Below are 26,877 nucleotides of genomic sequence, written 5' to 3'. Positions count from 1 at the left end.
CAAGTGAGTATCCAAGTCGTCATCTGTTAGATAGATGTCGTTGACATAAGATAATGCCTCATCATCATAGGTTTGTAGTAACTCTGTTACTCTCGCTGAGAATAATCCTGGGCTGTTCTTGAACCCCTGGGGCAAACAACAGAATTTTTTTTGCGCGCCATTTGTTGACCACGCGGTCAAATATCTGCTCTCTGGTGCTATATTCTGACAAAAGAATCCATTAGAGATGTCTAACGTTGTTTTGTACTTTTTGCGCACTATGTTATTCATTAGTGCAGCACTATGCAAGTTTTGTACTGCAAATGTTTTGCAACATGAGTTAAGGTGTCTGTAGTACAAAACTAGACAATATGAATTGTCCGGTTTGGAGACAGGAAACAAAGGGTTGTTCATTTGTGAGGTGCAAGTTTCAATCACCCCCTGGTATTCAAGTTGATCTAGGATCTCTTTTACCTGTTTTTTAGCTTTTTGCTTAATTGGGTACTGCCTCTGTGCAGTAGGTTGTGATTTTAACTGGATTTTGTGAGGAGGAGAGTCCTCATCCCATCCCGCATGATTTTTATATAAAGCAGGAGCTTGAGCTACTGCCCACTTTCTTGCAAGTGTATATTTTTTATGTATTGGAATATGATTTGAGAAGGCAGGCATAATTATTCCTTCGCCATGAGGGCACTCGCTGACAAACTCTGGTGGCCAGTCTTTTTCAGCTAGAAGGATGTCATAGCCCTTGGAGAGATTATCCCAAAATAGACCCCTTATTTTCCTAGTCTTATCCCCATCTATACGTAATGTTATTTCATATATTTTATGGGGTTGGCTAACTCTGGTATCTGCAGTTTCCACTTGAATGTATTCATTCGTGTCCACTGTCTCCAGATGATTCATTAGGACTTTGCGAGCTATGCTCACTTCAGCTGTGCTGTCTAGCATTGTCTGAGCCCATTCTCCGTTTTTCAGCTGTGTCCTCAGTATTCTCGGCATTGTTGATTACTTTAATACTGGCTACCTTCTTTTTTGGAAATTGTAATTTTTTATTCAGATGAGCAGGCTCCTTGTCTTTGGACTTGACGTGCTCTTCCCTGTGTTCTGATCGTCCTCTTCTTTCCGATTTCTGAGAGGAAGTCTGAAAAGATTGAGAGGGACGTGTATCAATTTCTTGATATCTATCAGGTTTTTTTATATTATCCCTATTTCTAAGGTTGTATTTTTTCCCAGAGGGCTCCCTCTTGGGAGACCTGCGTCCTTGGTTCGGAGATCTTTCTCTCCGCCGAGGAGACCTTCCTCTGGATTGGAATCTTTTTTCTTTAGGATTGGATTGTTTATTTCCATCCCAGCTCTTTTTTTGAGTGTTTAAATTATTTTTAATAAATACCTTTTCAGGACTTTCAATTAGTTGCGGTTTTACCGGTATTCCACCCGAACTATCTCTTCCTAGTTCTTCATAGGATTTTTCTATGATTATGGCAATTTCAGGTGGTTGGTCTGCTATATCTGTTTCTTTTAACCTTTGGCGGATCGCCACATTTGCTGCTTCTCCCTTTATGTTGGCTAGTAATATTGCAGAGACCTGCTTGAAGTCTTTCAGTAATTTCATACCGAGAGTTAAAGCGGGTTCTGGACCGTATTCATCTTGAATTTGTTTTAGCACATCTGGTATTACTGACATGGATGGTACACCATGTGTTTTTGTGTAAATGGAAGCAAAGACTGTTCCCCAAGTGTCACAGTCCTCCACGTGTGGTGCGATTCCCATAGGAAGACAGATAGTCAGAATCCTGTGTTTTTCCACCGGGGTGGTGTCTGGAAACACGCCTCTATTTGAGTGATTTTTTGTGCTAGCCAGAAAGGTATTTGTTCCCGTTTTGCGGGTACTTTACCTAGACAGGACTGTATGTTCTGTGGTGTAATTTTATTTGTGTTTCCCTGATGAGGGGTCAGCTGTGGAATTTTAATTGCTGGTTGGACCGTTGAAGTCCGCATTACATATTGGACTAATTGTCTATGTATTTTTATTAATTGTTTTAGCTGTGCTAAAAGATCTGCTGCAGACATTCCTTCAATGTCTGGATGTGGTGTGTATCCAGCTGGGACCGGCCACGTCGCTCCTGGTCTACCTAGTGGACTGAGCCTGGTGATGTGATTATTATGTTTTAGGGCGCCATTAAACAAGAGCAGGTGCTCTTGGAATTTGAGTGGTATTTCCACCTCCTCAAAAGGAATGTACTCATCAGGAGGTTCCTCTGTTTTGTAATAGTGGAAGACCTTTGTTACAGCGTTTGCTGCTGGAAAGTTTATCCATGAATAGAATACCTCTGTCTGCCGATATTCGTGTGCCTCAATTACGAATATGACTGTACCACCTCTTGGTGTCAGTCCATTTTCTATACGTTTTAAAGTTATAGATTTCCTTATGTTGACCGGGATGAGTATTATATCCGGGTCATTTTCCTGCAGAGTATTATCAGCTGCTAGGAGTTCAGCTGCTATTCTAGCTGTCTCCCTTTCTTCTTCACTGTCTGTCATTTTACCGACAGGAAGGTTATTCTGTTTTGTTTACAGATCAGGTTTCCACGGAAACAAAGATTAGATGCACAATATTTTGGAACAGTGTATCCTTCAACGTTGAATAAACCAAGAACCATACATAGGAGTCTCCTCCTGCGAGGTTTGGCGGATATAACCTTTCACCCACTCCAGACGTCTTTGGAGAATTATGGGAAAAAAGGGGGTCTGTGTGAAAAAGCACGACTGAGTTACTCTAATGTCTTGCGTTAGTTTTATCGCCTTTCCAAACGTTTGGGAGCCATGTAGTGTAGTTCCTATTATCCCAATAGGCTCTGCGCATTGGAATAATACCTTCAATAGTATAGACCTAGGGCAGAGGTTAACTAGGTCTTCTACTGACGATATTAGACTTAAAGTTTTGTGTTTGCCAGCTAGCTCAGAGTTCACTAGAAACTTTCTCGAATAGGCAAGGAGGGTTTTAACCTCCCTGGATAGACAAGAAGGGATTTAGTTTCTGACAACCATAGAACATGACAACTTTGCTCTCCCCTAATCAAGAGTGTATCTCTAGAGTCGTGTGAAAACAAAAGACAACTTATTTTACTCAGTCAGTACGTGCATTCTTAGTTTCACCAGATTGTAGAGAAAAGGAAGAGACGGGCGTGTTCAATAAAAGATGGTATTTATTGATCAGTCTCTTTTCTCGTACAAGAGAAATGGATCGCTACTATTGTAAAACTTAGAGTTGAGTAAAGTGCATATAGTAAAAGCAGAATTATAAAGTAATACTGTAAAAGCATTGATATGGTTTCTAAGCCATATGATGTTTTAAAATGGATAAAATAGATACATACATATATACATTGGCTAATCGTACTCAACTGGTGCTTCTAACCACGCCTACCCCAGTGTACCTGACCTAAGCCTAATACGTGGGCGGGAGTAGATAAGTAACAGTTTAAGTTTAGTTTGCTTTGCCAAGGGACTGACTCAAGAATTCTCTGTAGGGGGTTATTCAGTTCTGTACCTGAGTTCTAGAATGGTGGAGGGCTGGTATCTCGTATCCCAGGTCTCGATATTCCAGCTGCCTGAGAGGGCTGCTTGGAAACGCCGGAGCTGGATTTCTCGGCAGGAGAAAGGCAGCGTCTCTCTCTCAGCGCGTCAGGAAGGCGGGGCAGCGCCTGTGGGCTTCGCTCTCTGCTGGGCTCCTCGGCAAGTCTCGCTGCTCCAATCTCGTCCCCACCGCGTGTGTTTGCTTAAGGCAATGTCGGTAATATTTATACCTGAAAGGTGCCGAGATTGACGTAAGGATGGACATATATACGTCAATAAGGATGTCATACGAACGGGTTCGTTCGCACATTCTTTACTGAAGTTCTCGGTGAAATCAAAAAAATGGCTACGGGAAAATCCCAGGTCGCGGTAGGTTTGATTTGTTTTGAGAACTCCGTATGCCTTATCAGGGGCTGGAGGAATAGTGCTTGCCTAATTAGATGGCATGCGTTATGACCTAATCAGATAACGCGCTTCTGTGCCGTGGTGTGGCTCAATCAGATAACGTTTTTTGCACCGTTGGATGGCTGCTAGTTAATTATTAACCAAACCAGGGTCAGGAGTAGGGGGATCGATACAGTACCTATAGAAATACATCACAAGATAGAGGGACGGAAGGGATAGGTGGGAAGGTAACACTCTGTTCCAGACCTGGTGGGAGGGAGGGAGGGATGGAAGGGAGGGACGAGGGAAGCGATTATTACAGCCCAGACGGCACAAAGTACTACTTTTTCTTTTAGATTAAGCGCATTATGACTCTCTCAAGTCTACGAGCACTTTCGGAGTTTATCCACGTACATAATCTTTTTTTTGCCACAACTTAACACGAATGCAGAGGCTTCTTCGCGCCTACCTGTTGCTTGCTCTGCACCTCTTTCCCCGGTTGATCAGCGGCTCGGCTCTCAGCTGGTCTGGTCTTGGGCTGCGTCCTGGCTCACAGCTGATCACAGATGCTGCACAAGTTGGTGAGTTACAGATGGCTCCAAAAAACCCACCCAGATCGACCAGGACAAACAAAACTAACAATGAGGTGGTACCAACGAGTGAAGGAACAACTATATCACAAGTCCCCACATTCCATGGAAAATTGAGAGAGGGGGCTCTTCCTACAGGGATTACAGCCACTACTGATAAGGCAGGAGATAAGGCAGTAGAAACCGTGCTATCTCCAGGAGGGGGAGTTGGTGCTGCTATCCCCTCTTCAGCTTCCATAGTACACGGTAAGAAAGTTCTGCGACCTCCGATCCCTCTTGTACCTCTGCCCTTACCCTTATCAGCTCCTGCAAAAGACAGTAGCATTAAAATTGGCACAAATGACACAAATAAAGTTACTAATGCTACCAATGACATTAACGCTAAACCACTGAAAGGGGGAAAGAGCGTAGTGGAGCTTGAGGGAAACTTAATCAATATGGTTGTCTATACTGAAGCTACAGAGGGGTCTCTGGAGGGGGGTTCTACAGAAGAAATAGAAGGAGAAACAGTTGCTACTACTGTGATGTATTCCTATAGGTTCTGAATCGATCCCCCTATTCCTGACCCTATTCTGGTTAAACTAACCAACAAGTTAACTAGCAGTCAGCCCATGAGGCAGAAAACCCCCATGATGCAGATACCGTTATCTGACGCAGTCACACTACGGCACAGGAACGTGTTATCTGATTAGGTCATAACGCTTGCGATCTAATTAGACAAGCGATATTCCTCCAGCCCCTGATAAGGCATACGGAGTTCTCATAACAAATCAAACCTATGACAACCTGGAAAAACTGTGCGGCCATTGTTTTGATTTCACAGAGAACTTCAGCAAAAGAATGTGCTAACGAGCAAGTCGTATGACATCCTTATTGACGTATCTATGTCCATCCTTACGTCAATCTCGGCACCTTAAAGGTATAAATATTACCGATCTTGCCCTATGCAAACACACGCGTGGTGACGAGACGGAGCAGCCATACTTGCCGAAGCCCAGAGCAGAGCAGACCCCGCTGGCAGCAGCCCCGCCTTCCTGACGCGCTGAGAACGAGAAGCTGCTTTCTCCTGCTGAGAAACCCAGCACCGGCGCTTCCGGGTAGCCCTCGCTGGCAGCCTGGAATATCGAGACCAGAGAAAGAGATACCATTCCTCATTCATCCTAACTTCCAGGTACAGAACTGAATAACCCCTCACAGAGAATTCTTTAGTTATTCACTTGGCAAAAACAAACTTAACTTAAACTGTAACTTTCTATTCCCGCCCACACATTAGACTTAGGTCAGGTACACGGGGTAGGCGTATTTAGAAACACCAGTTGAGTACGTTTAGTCAAATGTATATGTGTATGTAATATATTTTATTCATTTTAAACATCTTATGGCTCAGAAACCATATCAATGTTTTTACAGTATTATTTTATACTTCTGCTTTTAATGTATGCACTCTACTTAACTATAAGTATTGCAATAATATCGATCCATTTCTCATGTATGAGAAAAGAGACTGATCAATAAATAACATCTTTTTATTGAACACGCCCGTCTCTTCCTTTTCTCTACAATCTGATGAGACTAAGAATGCACGTACTGACTGAGTAAAATAAATTGCCTTTTGTTCACACGACTCTCGAGATTTACTCTTGATTAGGGGAGAGCAAAGTTGTCATGTTCTATGGTTGTCAGAAACTAAATCCCTTCTTGTCTAATCAGGGAAGTTAAGTCCTTCCTGAACATTCGAGAAAGTTTCTAGTGAACTCTGAGCTAGCTGGCAAACCCAAAACTTTAAGTCTAATATCGACAGTAGTAGACCTAGTTAACGTCTGGTCTAGGCCTTTACTATTGAAGGTATTATTCCAATGCGCAGAGCCTATTGGGATAATAGGAACTACACTACATGGCGCCCAACGCGTTTGGAAAGGGCGATAAAACTAACGTAAGACATTTAGAGTAACTCAGTCGTGCTTTCTCACTCAGACCCCTTTTCCCACAATACTCCAAAGACGTCTGGAGTGGGTGAAAGGTTATATCCGCCAGACCTCGCAGGAGGGAACTCCTATGTATGGTTCTTGGTATAGTCAACGTTGAAGGATACACTGTTCCAAAATATTGTGCATCTAATCTCTGTTTCCATAAGAAACCTGATCTGCAAACAAACAAAATAACCTTCTGGACAGTAAAATGTCAGACAATGAAGATGAAAGAGAGGCAGTTAGATTAGCAACTGAACTCGCAGCAGCTGATGCTACCATGCAGGCAGCAGACGAGGATATAATACTCATCCCGGTCATTAAAAGGAGATCTATAACCCTAAAACTTATAGAAAATGGACTGACACCTAGAGGTGGCACAGTCATATTCGTAATTGAGGCACACGAATATCGGCAGACAGAGGTATACTATTCATGGATACATTTTCCAGCAGCAAATGCTGTGACAAAGTACTTCCACTATTACAAAATAGAGGAACCTCCTAATGAGTACACTCCTTTCGAGGAGGTGGAAGTACCACTCAAATTTCAAGAGCATTTGCTCTTATTTGATGGCGCCCTAAAACATAACAATCACATCACCAGGCTCGGTCCTTTAGGTAGACCAGGAGCAACGTGGCCGGTCCTAGCCGGATACACACCACATCCAGACATCAACGGGATGTCTACAGCAGAGCTGTTAACTCAGCTAAAACAATTAATAAAAATACATAGACAATTAGTACAGTATGTGATGCGGACTTCAACAATTCAGCCAGCGATTAAAATTCCACAGCTGACCCCTAACCAGGGGAACACAAACAAAATTACACCACAGAACATCCAGTCTTGCCTAGGTAAAGTACCGGCTAAACGGGAACAAATACCATTCTGGTTGGCACAAAAAATCACCCAAATAGAGGCGGTGTTTCCTGACACCACCGTGTTAGAAAAACACAGCATTCTGACTATCTGTCTTCCAATGGGAATCGCACCACACATTGAGGACTGTGACACTTGGGGTACAGTCTTTGCTTCTATCTACACAAAAACGCACGGTGTTCCATCCATTTCGGTAATACCAGATGTGCTAAAACAAATTCAAGACGAATACGGTCCAGAACCCGCTTTAACTCTTGGTATGAAATTACTAAAAGACTTCAAGCAGGTCTCGGCTATATTATTAGCCAACATAAAGGGAGAAGCAGCAAACTTGGCGATCCGCCAGAGGTTAAAAGAGACAGATATAGCAGACCAACCAGCTCAAATTGCCAGAATCATAGAAAAATCCTATGAGGAACTAGGTAGAGATAGTTTAGGTGGAATACCAGTAAAACCGCAACTGACTGAAAGTCCTGAAAAAATATTTTTTTATAATAATTCACCAAAAAAGAACTGGGATGGAAACAAACAATCCAATCATAAAGAAAAGAAATTCCAGTCCAGGGGAAGGTCTCCAAGGCGAAGAGATAAATCTCCAAACCAAAGACAAAGGTCACCCCAGAGTGACCCCTCTGGGAAAAGATATAACCTTAGAAATAGGGATAATATAAAAAAGCCTGATAGATATCAAGACATTGATACACGTCCCTCTCAATCTTTTCAGACTTCCTCGCAGAAATCGGAAAGAAGAGGACGATCAGAACAAAGAGAAGAGCACGCCAAGTCCAAAGACAAGGAACCTGCTCAGCTAAAAAAGAAATTACAATTTCCAAAAAAGAAGGTAGCCAGTATCAAGGTAGTTAACAATGCCGAGAATACTGAGGACACAACTGAAAAACGGGGAATGGGCTCAGACAATGCTAGACAGCGCAGCAGAAGTGAGCATAGCTCGCAAAGTCCTTATGAATCATCTGGAGACAGTGGACACGAATGAATATCTTCAAGTGGAAACTGCGGACACCAGAGTTAGCAAACCTCACAAAATATACAAAATAACATTACGTATAGAGGGAGATAAGACTAGGAAAATAAGGGGACTATTTTGGGATAATCTCTCCAAGGGCTATGACATCCTTCTAGCTGAAAAAGACTGGCCACCAGAGTTTGTTAGGGAGTGCCCTCATGGCGAATAAATAATTATGCCTGCCTTCTCGAATCACATCCCGATTCATAAAAAATATACACTTGCTAGAAAGTGGGCAGTAGCTCTAGCTCCTGCTTTATATAAAAATCATGTAGGATGGGATGAGGACTCACCTCCTGAGGTTCCGTGACGGTTCCGTGACGACTTGAACCCGTGTTTTCAAGTTTGTCGGAAATACATAATATTGGTATCAGCGAACCGCAAATGATCCATTTAGTATATCCTGGTGTTTTCGCTACACTACGAGCAAGAGCACTCCTTCCATTGACATATTTCTGATATACCCATGGCATCCATTTTAGATCATGGCCGCCATTTTGTGTTTCCTTGCCCTCACATATGCAATAGCCTCTGATCACTTCATTCACTCCACTTTGATTAAGGACACGTAGCCTTAGCCGGAGATTCACCTCTTACATGACACGTGCACCTTAAACCAGATCACGCTGTAGCTGCATGACTCGACAAAGGCTGCCTCCTCTGCCCGAGGCCAGTCCTGCCAAACTGGTCTTCGTGTCCATTGTACCTGATCATGATTAGGCGGCCAAAGCCGGTAGCCTTGCCCATTTACAACCCATAAGCATCCCTTATCCCGCTTTTCTATCTTCCACACCTGGCACTGTTTCTTTCTTTCTGAATCTTTATTAGGGGGAGGTAACGAACTTTACGATGAGGCGGTCCGGGTCCTGAATGCAATATTGACACGGAATTGTGACAAACTAGTGGGAACCCCTCTTTTCGCAATGTTTGGCCTCAGATATTATCGACGGTTCCTGTGTAACGCCAAATATTTATTGTTTCAGACACAAAGGTTTTGGGAATGTATTACATGTAAAGAATTTGCCCCTAGCATAAAAAACAGTATATAAGGAGCAACCCTCTTTGTACAAATCGAACAGGCTCCTAGTCTCTGCCCGTGTGTAGATTCTGTGACTTCTGTGTCCCTGCAGTAATAAACCTTTGGTCTTTGACGCCACCATCGAGAAGCCCGTGTTTCTGTTCATTTGTGCACCAAGGCAGGTGGAACTCCGGGGTCTTTGGGTGTTGTACCCTGACACCTCTGGACGGAACCAAAAAGTCCAGAACTCCAATTGGCGCCCAACGTGGGGCGACGTCATTCGGTACCGGTCCAAAAGCCTGAAGAGTTCGAGAAGCTTCGTGTGAAGATTCCTGAGGGAGGCGCCCCACTTCATCGATCCCGGCATATCGCAAAAGTGGCCCGAAGTTCTCTTCCACGAGGGTTTCCCGTTCAGGACGGCTGCAGTGGGCCGTTGCCTTGACCGTCGCCCTGTCTTGGACCCGAAGTGGTGCAGTCCTTAGTACGGCGAAACGTGACGGGTTTCTCCTTGGTGACGTCTTCAGTGACTCAGTTAAGTATTTAGTGATAGCTAGCTGGTTACTTTGTGAGGATTGTTAAAAATCCTTGATCGGTTCTTGGTTTGGTTTTGTCAGATTATCACTGGTTGTTCTAGATACGATAATCTATTTGGTTTAGTTTTGGGTATCGATACATCAGTTCGTTTTGGTAGGCCTAAGTTCTTGGTTCGAGTGCACATATTTGTTCCGTGTCTGTTTGTTTTTGTGTTCCGGACTGGAAATGGTAAGTCGGAAAATGTTGTCTTGTTTTAGTTGCAACAGTGACTCGCGATTGGAGGACTCTTGTCTGGTTCCTCCGATTGGGACTCCCCTATATGATTTATATTGCAAATATGGCGTGGGTCCTATAACTTATAATGAGATATGGGTCCGCTATTGTAAGAAGGATGGTGTCCTTAGTTGGCCACTGCATGGTAGTTTTGAACCAGAGATTCTCGACAACTTAGAAGCGAAATTATTCAAGAAGAAAGCCCGGCCGGCAATGTTTGATTCCTTCCGTTATTGGCGGAAAGAATCCAAACAGAGAGAAATGAGAAGGTTGAAGAAAGAGCAGAAAGAACAAGAAGAGTTAACTCTAGAGCAAGCGACTAAACAGTTGCAGGCTAACGAGTGTGAGAAGGCCATAGATGTAGCCATTAGAGAGCATAACCTAGCGATTGACAAGTGCTATCCTGCCTTGCCATCGAAAATGGCTAAGATACTGGAGGACTCCGAAAACGATCCTTTGCTATCTTATCTGTTACGGTCACCTCCACCGTATGCACAAGGTGCTACGGCTCCGCCTGTCCCGAATGTTCAGTTACCGGTTGCTGGACAACCTGGTGCTCCTGCTCTTATCCCTCAGAATCAAGTTCCTGTACCTCCTGTGATGAATGTAAATGTTCCTACAGCTCCTCCTCTTCCTACACTGCCAGCCCCTATACCTACCTCTGTACCTACTGCTCCAGAAACTATTTTCCTCGATACTCCTACTGCTTCCTCATCTATTCCTACCTCCACTGCATTCTCTATGTCTGCGAGTGTGCTAACTCCACTTTCTGTTCGTCGAAGAATTACTGATTCTGTTACTAATATGCTGTCTCCTATATATAAAACTTTGATTAAGACTCCTACTCCTGACTCTGTACAGAGACGGAGTCAGCTTCCGAGTACTGAGGAACGGGGAGTTTTAGATTCCACGGCTCTCAGATGGATTTCGAAGGGTAGAAGATATAGTACGAGAGATGTGTTAGACACATTTATGCAGTGGGGAGAACCAACACAACGATACGTCTTTGATGAGATGTGCTCGTTGTTACGTGAAGAGATAGAAGAAGACGATGTCGAATCAGATTTGGAAGATTTAATTAGGGTTCAAAAGGAATTTGCTGCTGGAATGATAGTGGGTGAGAATATAAAGCAAGCGATGGAACTCATTTTAAGTTTTAGGAATGATCCATCTCTTCGTTCACCGAGAGATTTAGAGAAAGGTAAAATGAAGCTAAGTCGCCAATATCCGATGAGGGAGGTTCCTCCGATTTGGCGCGAAGCTATCCAAGCTGATGCGGTTGCTGGTATTGCGGCTGCTCCAGCACAGTTCCAACGAGTGTGGATACACATTCCATGGAAGCGAGCAGAAGTGTTAGCAGTGAAACAGGCCTTGCCAGATCCGCGTAAGAATCCAGCCGGATATTACAAGGAATTAACACAGACAGTTGAGGCTTGTATAATGAACTTAGCCGACATTGATATGTTGTTTGGTAATGTAGTTCCGCAACCAGTGTGGGCTAAAATTCGTAGAGAGGATCATCAGGCTGCTTTAGGTGGTGATTGGGCAGCTATCACTGCAGCAGATAATCAACAAATAGGTGGTGCGAAACCCGAACCTTTGATTGCTAATCTGCCAGGTAGAATAATTGATCTAATGAAGACTCTGATGCCAGCATTGCGTGTTAATTGGGACAAGTTGTCAGCATGTAGGCAAAAGAAAGACGAAAGTGTCTCGGACTTCTTCACGAGGTTCGAAGAGACTTTTGTAAATCATAGTGGTCAGGATATGAGCACAGAAGGAGGGCAAAGACTGTTTGTAGATAAATTTGTGCATAATTTGTTACCTGAATTATGCAATAAATTAAAAGACTCAGAAAGTGCGTGGGCTGTATCTACGACAGCGCAAATACTTGCGACTGCACAGTACTACGAAAATAGGGATAAAGAGGAAAAGGAGAAATCAGAAAAGAAAACGAAAGATTTAAAAACTAAAGTTCTTTTGCAACAGGCGTATCCGCCTCGCGCGAATCAGGCTAATACGCAGCAAAACTCATACCAAAGGACAGATTATAGTACATCAAGACCTCAATATCAATGGAATCAGTGTGCGTACTGCAAAAAAGAGGGTCACTATAAAAATGAATGTCCGATCTTAGCGCAAAATAATGCAGCAGCAGCTCAGAGAGGTCGTGGTGGTTTCATGCAGAATTCTAGAGGACGAGGACGAGGTGCTATGCCTCCACAAACGAATGATCGTCCCTCCAATCACTTTGATCAGCGAAATGGACAATCTGTTCAGCAAAATAGATCTCAACAATATCTTGTTGAAGATTATTGTGAAGTAGATGAGGGTTTTCAGCAAAATGGATACTAGGACAGCCATGGACAGAGAGAGGGAGTAGTATCAGTTCCAGTGGATCAGAGTGGGCCTTATGTCGCAGTAGCTACATCAGGTGTAGTCGAACCGTTTCTGTTGGATACTGGTGCCGCAAAAAGTTCTATCATTCATGCGAAACTCCCTGGCGCACCTTTGTCTGGCTCAACAAATGTTTCCGTAGGTTTTTCAGGCGCCCCTGTTTACAACCCGATATCTGGTCCTTTGTCTATTTCTGTTGGACCGTGCCAATTGAAAGCACCCCTGATTTTGACGACAGGTTGTAATGAAAATCTGCTTGGTTTAGATTTGTTAAAAAGACTATATGCGACATTGTACTGTTCTCCGGAAGGAGTACAGCTTACATTAGGTAAAAATATCACCTCTCCGATGTACTTGTCAATGGACGCACTCCCGCCGGAGCTACGTTCACTCCCTGATTCTCTTTGGGCGACTGGTCCAAATGATGTAGGTCTCCTAGAAATTCCACCGTATGTAGTAACTTTGAAAGCAAATGTGAAATTTCCAAGAATTCCCCAGTATAAAATATCGAGTGAAGGTGAACGTGCACTTTTATTGATTGTGCAAGACTTGATTAAGAAGGGTGTAGTTGAAGAAACTAGAGGAAATGTCTGTAACAGTCCTGTATTACCGATTCTGAAGCGAACTGACCCTACAAAACCTCCAGTTTATAGGTTTGTCATAGACCTTAGAGAAGTTAATAAGATTGTAATTCCGCAGTTTCCTGTAGTGCCAGACATTACTGCCTTGTTAACATTGATTCCTGCTACAGCTACATGGTTCTCAGTTATTGACCTAAAGAATGCCTTTTTCAGCATTCCGATAGCCGAAGAAAGTAGGGATATTTTCGGCTTCTGTTTAGGAGGTCGCAGTTTCAGATTTAAACGCGCTCCACAAGGCTATTGTGAAAGTCCATCAATTTACAGTCAAGCTTTAAAAAGTCAGCTAGATTCTTTTGTCCTTCCTCCAGGTTCTGCCCTAGTACAGTACGTAGACGATCTTTTAGTGGCCGCCGATGACAAGGAAACTTGCAAAGCAGCTACAATTTCCCTATTGCATCATTTGTCTAATTTGAATCATAAGGTGTCTCCTTCCAAGATGCAATACTGCTGCCAAGAAGTAACCTACCTAGGTCATCTCTTGTCAAAGGAGGGAAGGAAGTTGACCCCAGAAAGAATAAAAGCCATTACACAGATGAGTGTTCCACGCACACAGAGAGAAGTACGTGCCTTCCTAGGTATTACCTCTTACTGTAGGCAGTGGATCCCAAATTTTTCTCTTTTAGCGAAACCATTGGTAGCTTTGACTGGGAAAAATGTTCCGAGTCCGGTGCCATGGTCTGATGAATGTCAAGAGAGTTTTACTGAATTACGAAAAGCATTGTGTTCAGCTCCTGTATTGGGTACACCTGATTACAGCAAGCCATTCACGCTCTACGTTCACGAAAGAGAAGGTTGTGCGTTGAGTGTTCTGACGCAGAAATTTGGTGATAAACAACGCCCTTGTGCGTATTTTTCATCAACATTAGATCCGGTAGCTAGAGCGTTACCTAGTTGTTTGAGAGCTACAGCGGCAGCTGCAGCTTCCATTCGACAATCTGCTGGTTTAGTGATGAACAATATGCTAGTGGTCATGGTTCCTCATGCAGTGGATACACTCATGAACCGAACGAAGACACAACACCTTACTAGTGCGAGATTATCTGGTTACGAGCTGACATTACTAGCGAGTCATATTCAGATCAAAAGATGCAATGTATTGAATCCAGCAACATTGTTGCCGACTGATCAAGAGTCGAGTGATTCCGAGCCACATGACTGCTATTTCAAAACGGAGGAAGAGACAAAAGGACGTATCGATTTGAAAGATACTCCCCTATCCGACCCAGATGGTACGCTATATGTGGACGGGTCATGTTTTAAATTGGAGAATGGTGATGTGACTGCTGCCTACGCGGTAACGACTTTGAAGACGATTGTAGAGACTGCAAGAGTGAGTCAGAATTCTGCCCAAGCTGCAGAATTAATAGCTCTAACGAGAGCGTGTGTTTTGGCTGAGGGAAAGAGAGTGAATGTGTTTACAGATAGTCAGTACGCATTTGGCGTGGCCCATAGTTTTGGCCGGTTGTGGAGAGAAAGGGGTTTCATTACGTCCCATGGGACTAAGATCCAACATGGTCAACTAGTTAACGACTTGTTGGAATCTCTAACCTTGCCGACTGAAGTTGCGATTGTGAAGTGCAGTGCTCATAAAGCAATCACGGATGATGTTGGTCGTGGGAATGCCTTTGCTGATGAAACTGCTAAACAGACAGCTAGAGACACGATGAGTAGAATGTATGTTGCTACGTCTGCAAGATGGATTGCTGAGTCTGGAATGTGTGAGGACACTATGGAAAGTGTGAAAGAGATTCAGAAAGAAGCGACTGAGGAAGAGAAACGTGTATGGAGAGAAAGTACGGGCAAGTTGGACTCGAATGGATGTTGGATTGATTTGACAGAACAGCAGCGTTGGATGTTGCCTGATGCATATGTGCTTGCAGTAGTGACGATGGCGCATGGAGTAGCGCATATAAGTTCTAAAGGGATATGTAAGATGTTGGCTCCGGTCTGGAAGAATGAGGGAATCAGTAAGTGTGCAGAGAGAGTGGTGAAAAATTGTATGGTGTGCTTGATGCATAATCCTGGCAAGGGAACTCCAACTCCAGCTGGTCATTTCGCTCCTCCTTCCTGTCCCTTTGAAATGATTCAGTTAGACTTCATTCACATGGAACGCTGCAACAATTTAAAGTACGTCCTGGTGGTAGTTTGTGCTTTTTCCAGGTGGATAGAAGCATACCCACTAAAAGACAACACTGCCCTATCGACTGCCAAAATTCTTCTCAAGGAATTTTTCCCTAGGTATGGAATGCCACGGATTGTATGGTCAGATAACGGAAGTGAGTTTATAGGGAAAGTTATGCAGAGTGTGTGTGCCGGCCTAGGATTGAAACAAAAATTCCATAGTGCAAACCATCCCCAATCTGCTGGTTTAGTCGAGGGTTACAATGGCACTCTCAAGCTTAAGATAGCCAAAATACAAGCATCCACAGGTTTAGCTTGGCCAGACGCACTTCCTTTGGCCTTGTTATCAACGAGAGCAACAGTGCATTCTAGAATAGGGCTTTCTCCATACGAGATTGTGTTTGGCCGCCCGGCAAATATCTGGGGTGTGCCAAGGCCTAAACAATTTTGCTCCATTGAATATCCTATGTTGATAGACTACCTTTACGACTTGACTGCTAAATTGAGTCTTATTCATCAACAGGTCTTCGATGCTTTGCCAAAACCTCCGGAGAGTCCAGGGCATCAGCTGAAACCCGGCGACCACGTGGTGGTCAGAAACTTCGCGAGGACAAAGAATCTTCAGCCTCGCTACATCGGCCCCTTCCAGGTCCTGCTGGCAACGAGGACAGCCGTACGTGTCGCTGGCCGTAAACACTGGATTCACGCTTCTCACGTAAAGCGTGTTCCGTTGCCACTGCCTTACGACGACTGGGTGAAGAAGGGAATTGGTGCCTCCGAATCTGAAATCACTCCGAAATTTATCCCTTTCAGCGATGCCGATTTGATTACTGACACTTTGAAACTTGACTCTCCTCCTGAAAAGACTCCTTTGAACACTGAACATTTGTCTCCAGCATCAGAAGAAACTTTGTTATCTGCGAACTTAAACTCTGCAACAGCTGCTAGTAATACACTATTTTCCGATCAGACAGTACCAGCGAAGCAGAGATACAACCTTAGAAGCCATAAAAAGGACAAATAAAGCAGGCAACTGCATATTGTGATTTTGATATATTGAACTTTTGCCTTCAGCCAGGAAGTTTGCTATTGTTTATTGTTTTTTTTAAAATTGCCTTGCCGTCTGGGTAGCCGTAGGGTCGTGGCTGTGTGCCTAGTTTGAATTTGCAGGGGTCTGACACAAGGTCGATCTTTCTGTTGGTTCTGGGAACTCCCAGGGCTGATAGAGGCATTTTCATCTACGTACACATCATCAGTGGTCGCGAGCGGATTGTAGAAGATGGAGCTTCCTGCGCTGCAACGAGAAAATGTGATTTATGTTCGCAGAAACAGACTTCATAGAATTCTTCACAGCAAATGTTTTCTGATGCAATGTGCCGTTACATTTTTGATTGTTTTAGCAACATTGGTGGGTGGAATCGTCTTTAGCATAAATTTGATTTTTGTGCCAGTTTCTACAGTACCTCCCCTTGATCCTGCTATTTCTACTGTTTCTTCTATACACTCCTTTCACTCATTTCCGGAACATGAGCAAGCCAGACGCTCAGAATTTATCAACAACACTTTTGTACAGCTCTTGCACCAACACCAACTGGTAGTTAACACTACAGACTGCTGGGTGTGTGGTTTGATACCCCACACTATGGATAAAGGTATTCCTTATCTGGTTTTGCCTTACAGCTATAATGGATCATTTCAGGCCTTCCAAACCATCTTTGCTTATGCCCTTGAGACCTACCCTCCACGTCCACCGCGTTCCACTAAATATAACTCTGCCAACAAAGCTTTAGTCCAGGGAATTATTGACATGGTCAAGGACGTCAATAATACTCCATCATACCCTAGAGACGAATTGCGAGTATATTTAAGTTGGAATACTTCAGAGTATCGCCTTAGTTTAGGAGAAAGCAAGCAAAAAAGCTCAACTCCAATCTGGGTCGTACCTCACCGAGGTCAGGTCTGTTTGCAAGGTAATGGGAGAAATCCGAGAGCTCAGCTAGGGAGGAGTGAGTGCGTAGAGACTTATGTGTTTCCGGCTAACTCTTCCCCTGCCTTTCTTACTGCTAGGGGTACTTATTTCATTTGTCGAGACAGAGCTTATACATGGTTGCCTGCCGACTTCTCAGGATCATGTTATATTGCTCGATTATTGCCTCCGACATCACCTGATTACCACAGAACAAGAGTAGCGAGAGGTGTCTTCAGCAAGGAAGATACCGCTGGTCAGGAAGCCGGAGACTTCTTCAAAGGCTTCCTTCCGTTCTGGGGACCTATGGCCAATAGTAGAAACATACGTCAGCTAACACGGGTAGTTGAATCTACTATTACTGAAACTGCTGGTGCCCTTAGCAATCTGACAGCTGAGCTTCAGGCGGATAGGCTCATGACGTTGCAGAACCGTATGGTTCTAGACGTTATACTTGCAGATCGAGGTGGGGTATGCAGAATGATCCAATCGAGCTGCTGTGTCTTTATTCCTAATAATGCTCCAACAGTCTATGAGGCGATCTCTAAGCTACACAAAATTTCAGACTCCATACATGTAGACAAAGGAAACTGGTCCTTCATGGAGTGGTTTTGGACTCTGATCTCAGCGTGGGGATGGAAGGTTCTAATGGTCATTGGTGTCATCCTAGTATTCCTATTCTCATGTTGTCTGATTATCCAGTGTGGTCCTGCTCTGTGTAGTCTTTGTGCTGCGACTTGTCTCAGAAAACCACCTGCGTTTGGAGAAAAGACACGAGAAAGAATGATGGTACAACAGCATGTCACTGACCTGATGAGCATAGAACTAGATTCTGACATAGACTGAGTAATTGCCTATGTAAGGGCAAAAGGAGGGTCTGAGGTTCCGTGACGGTTCCGTGACGACTTGAACCCGTGTTTTCAAGTTTGTCGGAAATACATAATATTGGTATCAGCGAACCGCAAATGATCCATTTAGTATATCCTGGTGTTTTCGCTACACTACGAGCAAGAGCACTCCTTCCATTGACATATTTCTGATATACCCATGGCATCCATTTTAGATCATGGCCGCCATTTTGTGTTTCCTTGCCCTCACATATGCAATAGCCTCTGATCACTTCATTCACTCCACTTTGATTAAGGACACGTAGCCTTAGCCGGAGATTCACCTCTTACATGACACGTGCACCTTAAACCAGATCACGCTGTAGCTGCATGACTCGACAAAGGCTGCCTCCTCTGCCCGAGGCCAGTCCTGCCAAACTGGTCTTCGTGTCCATTGTACCTGATCATGATTAGGCAGCCAAAGCCGGTAGCCTTGCCCATTTACAACCCATAAGCATCCCTTATCCCGCTTTTCTATCTTCCACACCTGGCACTGTTTCTTTCTTTCTGAATCTTTATTAGGGGGAGGTAACGAACTTTACGATGAGGCGGTCCGGGTCCTGAATGCAATATTGACAAGGAATTGTGACAAACTAGTGGGAACCCCTCTTTTCGCAATGTTTGGCCTCAGATATTATCGACGGTTCCTGTGTAACGCCAAATATTTATTGTTTCAGACACAAAGGTTTTGGGAATGTATTACATGTAAAGAATTTGCCCCTAGCATAAAAAACAGTATATAAGGAGCAACCCTCTTTGTACAAATCGAACAGGCTCCTAGTCTCTGCCCGTGTGTAGATTCTGTGACTTCTGTGTCCCTGCAGTAATAAACCTTTGGTCTTTGACGCCACCATCGAGAAGCCCGTGTTTCTGTTCATTTGTGCACCAAGGCAGGTGGAACTCCGGGGTCTTTGGGTGTTGTACCCTGACACCTCTGAACGGAACCAAAAAGTCCAGAACTCCACTCCTCACAAAATCCAGTTAAAATCACAACCTGCTGCACAAAGGCAGTACCCAATTAAGCAAGAAGCTAAAAAACAGGTAAAAGAAATACTAGATCAGCTAGAATACCAGGGGGTGATTGAAACTTGCACCTCACAAATGAACAACCCTTTGTTTCCGGTCTCAAAACCAGACAATTCATATCGTCTAGTTTTGGATTACCGACACCTTAACACATGTTGCAAAACTTTTGCAGTGCAAAACTCGCATAGTGCTGCACTAATGAATAATATAGTGCGCAAAAAATACAAAACAACATTAGACATCTCTAATGGATTCTTTTGTCAAAATATAGCACCAGAGAGCAGATATTTAACTGCATTCTCAATAAATGGCACTCAAAAACAATTCTGTCGGTTAGCCCAGGGGTACAAGAACAGCCCGGGAGTATTCTCAGCGAGAGTAACAGAATTACTACAAATATATGATGATGAAGCATTATCTTATGTCGACGACATATACTTAACAGATGATGACTTGGATACTCACTTGAAGAGAGTGAACACCATAATACTTGGGTTCGCAGCAGAGGGTTACAAATTCAACTTTAAAAAAATCTTCCTAAATTTCGGAAGAACATACATTGCAAATTACGCAGAAAGGGTCAAACCCCTTTATGATCTGATAAACCCAGATTTTAAAAGATCCAATTGGACTCAAATACACACAGAAATGTTGAGATCCTTACAAACAGACATGCTAATTAAAACAAAATTAGAAACACATGATAACACACGCAATCTTGTGATTCGAGTCATCCCAGGAAGATGCGGATTCACATACCTGACCTCTAATGAGGGAGATAAGGTACCAATTGCATTCAAATCACACTTGTACACTAAGGCTGAAATGAAATTTAGCCCAACGGAAAAAATTCTAACTGCAACACAGACAGCTATAGCAAAAGAACGAGCCCTGGCACAAGGTAAACGAATAATAATCATGACACCGATACCAGCCTTAGAGGCTGTAACAAAAGCAAGCATTCCTAATGCTAAAGCGCTCCATCCAAGATGGATACAATGGGCTAACTCTCTTGCTGCAACAGACGTGGCATACGAATTTGATCCCAACTTAAAAACACAAGAATTTCTCCAATATGAATTTGAATGTCCTCCGCCGACCGAAATTCTGCCTCTAGAACATTACGGCTGTATAATATATACAGACGGATCAGCACAACCCGCAGTAGGGGGTAAACAAGCTTACAGTGCTGCGTGTGCGATTGTTAAAGGTCGCTGGCACGAAGGGAAATTTAAACCAACCCTCACTAAAACACAATCTCTAGGAGATTGTACAGCTCAGCGAGCTGAACTACAAGCATTCAAGATGGCGCTTGAAAATACCGATCGAGAATTCCCCACACTCATAGTGTGCGATTCGTATTATTGCGTTCAGTCTTATAATGAATACTTGCAGATCTGGCTTCAGAATGGTTTCAAGGATGCGAAAGGTGGCACAATCAAGCATAAAATGCTCTGGGAACAAGTAGTTCTATTACAAAAAGAACTACCAAAGACTCACGTGATACATACACTGAGTCATCAACGTGGTGGCGTTCACGTTGCAGGGAATTCATTGGCTGATGAGGCCGCGAAGGCAGCTGTACAAACGGCTTCCGTAGCTGCCATCACTCGGTCAAAAACAAAAATAGACAGCGAAATATTACAAGCTGTCAGCGCTTCAGAAAAGAATTCGATAGAACCACTCCCGAAAGGCTTTCCAGTAAAATACTCATACATAACTGATGCAAACAATGTTCCTTTTGCTCGAATCCCTGGAGTGGGGGATAGGGCAATTCCAAACACGGAACATAGGTTAGGACTAATAATAGCGGCACACGAAGGGCTTGCTTCTATACATGCTGGCGTCTCAGCTACAGTATCATTATTAAAGCAGAGATACTGGTGGCCACAAATGAGAAGACAAACAAGGAACTATGTTCTAGAATGTGAAATATGTCAAAAAATGAAAGTATCAACGGTGAGAAGTCCAGCCCAGACGCCCCTTCTAATCTCGGATAAACCATTAGCCTGTGTTTATCTGGACCACTGCGGTCCCTTACAAAGGGATGGTAACTATAAATATATCTTGGTCGCAGTGGACTCATGCACGAGATTCATATGGATGTGGCCCCAGCGAACGGCTGACGCCAGAACTGTTATAAAAGATTTGCGAGTCTTTATCAGCACATACGCAATTGGCATGCTGCATTCGGACCACGGACCTGCTTTTAGCTCTAGAGCTTATAAGGAGGCCATGGTCGGCATGGGCGTGAATTTGCGGTACTCTTGTCCATTTCACCCTGAGGGGAACAGAATTGTTGAAAGAAAAAACCGTGACATAAAGCAATCTATAACGGCAAAGGTATTAGGTTCGGGAGCTGGGTGGGTCAAACATCTAATAAGTGTCCAACGTAGTCTAAATAACTTGCCAAGAAATTCTCTGAAGGGATTCAGTCCGTACGAATTATTATTCGGAACTAGGATGTTAATCTCTGACCTTGACAGTCAGACTTCAGTGGTGAAAGAAAAAAGCTTTGATATCAAAGACCGTTTGGCTATTTTGCAGGACTTAAACAAAACAAGAAAAGACCTGAGCAACATAAAGTTGAAACAACAGCCAACAACCACTGAAGAACCACCACCTGTCCCAGCAAGACCTGTCTGGATTCCAAAAGTCGGGGATCTAGTCAGGGAGAAGATCGCGGTAAAGAAGGAATTTGGGCCTTCTTACAGAAAAGCAGTTCCTGTCTTGTCTGTCAACGGGACAAGATCAGTTGTACTACCGCCACTTGCTGGTAAAAAGGAGAACCGAGTTGTATCCATCGACCTGGTAAAACCACAATCATGTGGCCGATAACAAACAGTAGGCCAAGTGGACTCCCAATGAGTAGCAGAACACCAAGGTTTGCTACCAGTACAGAGGTCCTATCAAAGAGGCTCATCACATTCGAAACGCCTACAGAAGAACAACAAGGACTATGCAACAATGCAATGGAACTTAGACCTCTGAAAACCCAAATAAAAACATTTAGCAGAGACACACCAATCTATAATGAAGTACCAAGTGAAAATGCAAGAAACAGAAATCCTGAAGCAATTGGAACAATTGACAGAACTGCATCCGGCTACTTCATAAACTTCGATGATTCCTCTGAAGGCTTCAGTGAATCAAAGACACAGCCATCATCAGAAACCTTTAAAGACAAAGTGTAGGAAGGTGGCTACCTGACTATGGTTACCCCAGATTTTTTGCCTTGTGTTTAGCTGGTTTTCGACTTAGTTGGCCTGGTTCCCTGCTAATCAGGGCCCCAGGCTATCTGCTCTCTCTGTAAAATGGATTCCATGTACCCTAGGTGCATAACTAGATTGGCTTGGGTCACCTTATCAGCCCCTGTACAGAGCACTATAGGTGCCCAGGGCATAGGTGCATCCAAGGCCTACCAGGGGCTGAAGCATAGCTTTTGCCACCCCTGGCTGGTTCTTAAATTGACACAACTGGCTGATCACTCAGCTGGGGCAAGTGGGTGTAATCACCCCTTGCTTAGATATAGTATACCTATATCTAAACCTATATCTGGACACATATATAGCCTGTAAGCCACTCCTATGGAAGGCCTCATCAATCCTGGAGGCAGAGTGCGTGGTTTTATGTGAGATGGTGCTCTGGCATGAGCTGAGCCTGTCTGCAGCTGTCGGGAACAACTCCCTCGGCTGATCCGGGATAATGCCATACCATATACTCTTAAGCGCCTTATAATCCTCGCGGTTATATAGCAACTTTGGTTTGGCTTTATCAAAACATGTCGTGTAAGGTGTCATACGAATTGGAATACTACCCCCTCGCCAGTTCTGGCGACGGGGGTAGCATTCCACCCTTCTAGAGGGAGAAGACATGTTACTTTACTGAAACGCGGTTGATTTAAAATGAGCCTCAGATCCACAAAATGGATGCCCCTGCCACAGACACGGGTCTGACCTCCTGCTGCTGACCGAAACCCGGCAGAGGAGGCCTGGACAAAGAGTTTCCTGTCACAGGGCGGTGTCAAACCACCCCAGACAGGAGATAGTGGATTGGAGTAGGGAGGTTTCAATGAAACCAGACACTGCCTGGGGAGCACAAGGCTGCCCCTTGCAGGATCCGGCCAAACCGGTTCTGGGGCCTCCCAGCCCCTGTCCCAGCGCGGCCAGGATCAAAGGAGAGGGGTGTAACCACCCCCTTCCTGGGTCCCACCCATAGGAGGGGACCTAGCAGGATGTCCAACCCCCGAGATTCGAATAAGAGGGGGAGCAGTCCCAACGGACCTCAGATCATCCTGAAGAAACATAAGAAACGAAATCTGGACCCTTCGACTTTCTACACGACGTGAGAAGACTGAAGAATCTCCCTTGTGGTCAAGGAGTGACCACCCTGTGCAAACAGGCACCATCCAGCCCTCGACCCTTGCTTTGTTGCAGTTCCCGCCGGAACTCGAGCGACAGAGATCGACGAGATCAAGCTTGCCTGCCTTCTACCTGCCCGATCCACAGTCCCTGCAGAGCTGAGACCCGTGGAGGCGACCGGAAGCGTGGGGCACGCCATCTTGAAAAGGCCACGAGACGCTGACCGTGCGGCCCACGAGTGACCCTCGAAGCTGTACACCGGGGTTTGAGAAGCCCCAGCCCCGAGCTCCACTTGCACCAAAGCTCACCCCTCCACACTCGACGAGTGCTGCGTGGGGCCCTTCTGCTTGTGTGCGCTCGACGCGTTGGCCCGGTCACTTGCCAGCTGGCTTGTGGCCCCTGTGCCGACGAACTTTGAAATACGACTTGCTTTTCTGGTTGCTCCAGATCTGCATCAGCTCCTGTAAAAAGGAGCACCCACTCTGACCCTCCTGGTCCGAGTGATAAGCAATCTCCCGGTTCCGCGTGGATTGCTTTTGCCAAGTGCTGTTTGCTACAATCTTCAAGCCGACGGTGCTGACGGCGAGAGCCTACGTGGGACAGATCGTGACCCGCTCCTGGACGTCGCAGATGCCCCAGAGCCCACGTGACAGCGGAGAGAAGCCTATCGACAACTGCCTGATTGCGCCCGACATTGCCTGGTTCCGTCCTGGTTCCACCCTGGTCACTGCTGAGTGACCCAGACTCTGTCCCCTCTGCTTTCAGGTACTTTTCTACTTCGATCCACCCTTGGATCGCACCGGACACTTCTGCTTCACAGCGCCTGCAGCTGCAACAGCTCCAAGCACCAAGAACCTGCGTGACAGAACCCGACGCCACTTCGACCCTGTGCACCCACGGCCTGTGGGTGAGGTAACTTTGCAACGCCGGTGTCTTTACACTGGTACACACCTCTAGGGTCTGTGTCTAAAGTTTTGTGTTCCTAGGTTCAGCGGAAGTATCTTTTTATTCACTTTAATTGACTTTTACGCACCATTGACAGTGCATTGGTGCGCGCTGCACTTTCCGTGCTGCACCCGTCTCCTGTGGGCTACTCCCGACTTCTTCATTGCTTGTCCTGACTGCTCCCAGCGAATCTCTAGGCCCTAGGCCTAACCATTGTTCGTAAAGTGTTACTTATACCACTTTTTTGATATATGGTCTGAGTGGCCACCCGCCCTCATCCATAAACGTGCAACTTTATATGTGTAACAGTGCTTTTGATTTAACGCTTGTGCCCCTTTCCTCATAAAGAGTACTGGGGAGTAATTTAGTAATAAATACATATATTTTTATAATATATACTTGTGTGGTGTCCTTTCATTTGATTACAGGATTGTATGTGGTAAAACAGCTCGCTTAACACGACCTCTTAAGTTAAGCCTTTAAGGCTGCTTAGTCCATGCTACCACTAGGATAGCTTGTCTACAAGGTTGACTTACAACCTGACATCTTTGGGGTTTGTTTGGACTGATACCCAGTGGTTCCAGAATTGGAAACACTACATATCAGGCCAACTTCTCACATTGGTGGCAGCGGTGGGATTTGAGCTTGCTGTTGTTTTACCATTGCAATCTTTATCAAATTGAAAGATCACATCAAGTACCTCTAGGTACATATAAATCAAAAGCTTAGCATATTAAGTTCTACTGAACTTAGTAGTTGTAGATTAAAGGGATTAGCACACCCTGACTACAACTCACTAGCAAGGTACAGTAGGAAACCACTTAGTGTAGGTAAGTGCACCACTTACACCTCACTAGCAGTCATGTCTGATACAGAAAGAGCCTCAGGCTCTGCTCCTGTAATAGTTGATCCTATAGGGACAACATCCAGATATGACAACCTTAGCCACAAAGACCTGAGTGCCTTGTGCACAGCCAGGGGGCTAAAAAAGGGCAGAGGCCCTACCATTCCTTCCCTAGTAGCTCTCCTAGAAAAGGATGACCTAGATAAGGTGAGTCAGACTCCCTTAGAAACAGAGGAAGGGATACACTCCCCTGAGACTGAGGATCTTCAAGATGATGTAGTGGAGGAAGAAGAAGAAGAGGAAGGCTCTGATGTAGAAGAGCCTGAAGATCAGGATCAGGTGGGAAACCAGGTACAGGTTGCCAGGCTTAACCAGGCCAACTTGGACCTACATGGGAATGGAGGGGGCCAGCACCACTCCAGATCTCATAACCAAATTCTCCCAGGTAATAGAAGGGAGAGATCTCTGTCAAGGGACTCTCACCTTTCTAGTGCCTCAAGAGAATCTCAAAGAGGAATGACTTCCTCCCAGAGAAAAGAGCATAGGGCTAGAATGAGGGCTGTCCAACTCCAGATAGAGAGGGAGGAGGTAGCTCTGGCTCAAGCTAAACTGACCTTAGCTCAAGCTAAACTTACCTTGGCTAGGGAACAGAAATTAAGTGGCTTAGATGCCACTGGTGGCAGCAAAATTCCTAAAGACAGGTCCTATGATAGTAGAAACCTGACAAAGATTGTGCCCCCCTATCAGGAAGGGGATGACATCCACAAATGGATGACTGCTCTGGAGAGAGCCTGCATGGTACAGCAGGTTCCTGAGGAACAGTGGGCAGCAATCTTATGGTACTCCTTTTCAGAGAAAGGGAGGGACAGGCTCCTCACTGTCAGACATGAGGATGCCAGCAATTACAAAGTCCTGAAGAGTGTTCTGATAGATGGGTTTGGCTTAACCACTGAACAGTACAGGTTAAAGTTCAGAGATACCCAGAAGACACAGACTCAGGACTGGACTGATTTTGTTGATTGTGCAACTAAGGCTCTGGAGGGTTGGCTGAATGGCAGCAAAGTACATGACTTTACAGGATTGTATAATTTGATTATGAGGGAGCAGATCCTTAGTAATTGTCAGAACCAGCTCTTACACCAGCACCTGGTGGACTCAGATTTGACCTCTCCCCAAGAATTGGGAAAGAGGGCAGATAAATGGGTCAGAACCAGGATTAGGCCTAAGAATCAGGACAATAACCAGAAGAAGGAGTCTACCAAGCCTCAAGATAAGGGTGGGGATAAAAGTAAAGAAAACACTTCCCCAGGGCCCCAAAACTCCAAGAAGGGGGGTGGGTCCCAAGACACTTCTTCAACAGAGAAAAAGCCTTATTGCCATGCCTGTAAACAGGTTGGGCATTACAAAACAGACAGCTGTTGTCCCAAGAATGGCAATAAAGAAAACATACCTCCAAAGC

General features: G+C 44.7%; 1 protein-coding gene across 1 annotated transcript; it reads left to right on the top strand.

The window, feature by feature from the left end:
- Positions 1-6,710: 6,710 nt before the first annotated feature.
- On the top strand, positions 6,711-8,375 carry LOC147663300 (uncharacterized). The gene is made up of 2 exons (XM_086950546.1): positions 6,711-7,829; positions 7,893-8,375. Exons 1-2 carry the CDS (start codon positions 6,711-6,713, stop codon positions 8,373-8,375), a joined length of 1,602 nt encoding a protein of 533 aa, XP_086806672.1.
- Positions 8,376-26,877: the final 18,502 nt, after the last annotated feature.

This window comes from Lissotriton vulgaris, unplaced genomic scaffold (assembly GCF_964263255.1).
Source record: "Lissotriton vulgaris unplaced genomic scaffold, aLisVul1.2 SCAFFOLD_739, whole genome shotgun sequence".
Lineage (NCBI taxonomy): Eukaryota > Metazoa > Chordata > Amphibia > Caudata > Salamandridae > Lissotriton > Lissotriton vulgaris.
Note: the sequence above shows the minus strand (reverse complement) of the source record. Positions and strands in the feature narration are given on the sequence as shown.

Coding starts and splice junctions, on each gene's coding strand:
- LOC147663300 (XM_086950546.1), top strand. CDS start 6,711: ATGTCAGACAATGAAGATGAAAGAGAGGCAGTTAGATTAGCAACTGAA. Junction 7,830..7,892: donor ATAGTTTAGGTGGAATACCA/GTAAAACCGCAA, acceptor TCACCAAAAAAG/AACTGGGATGGAAACAAACA.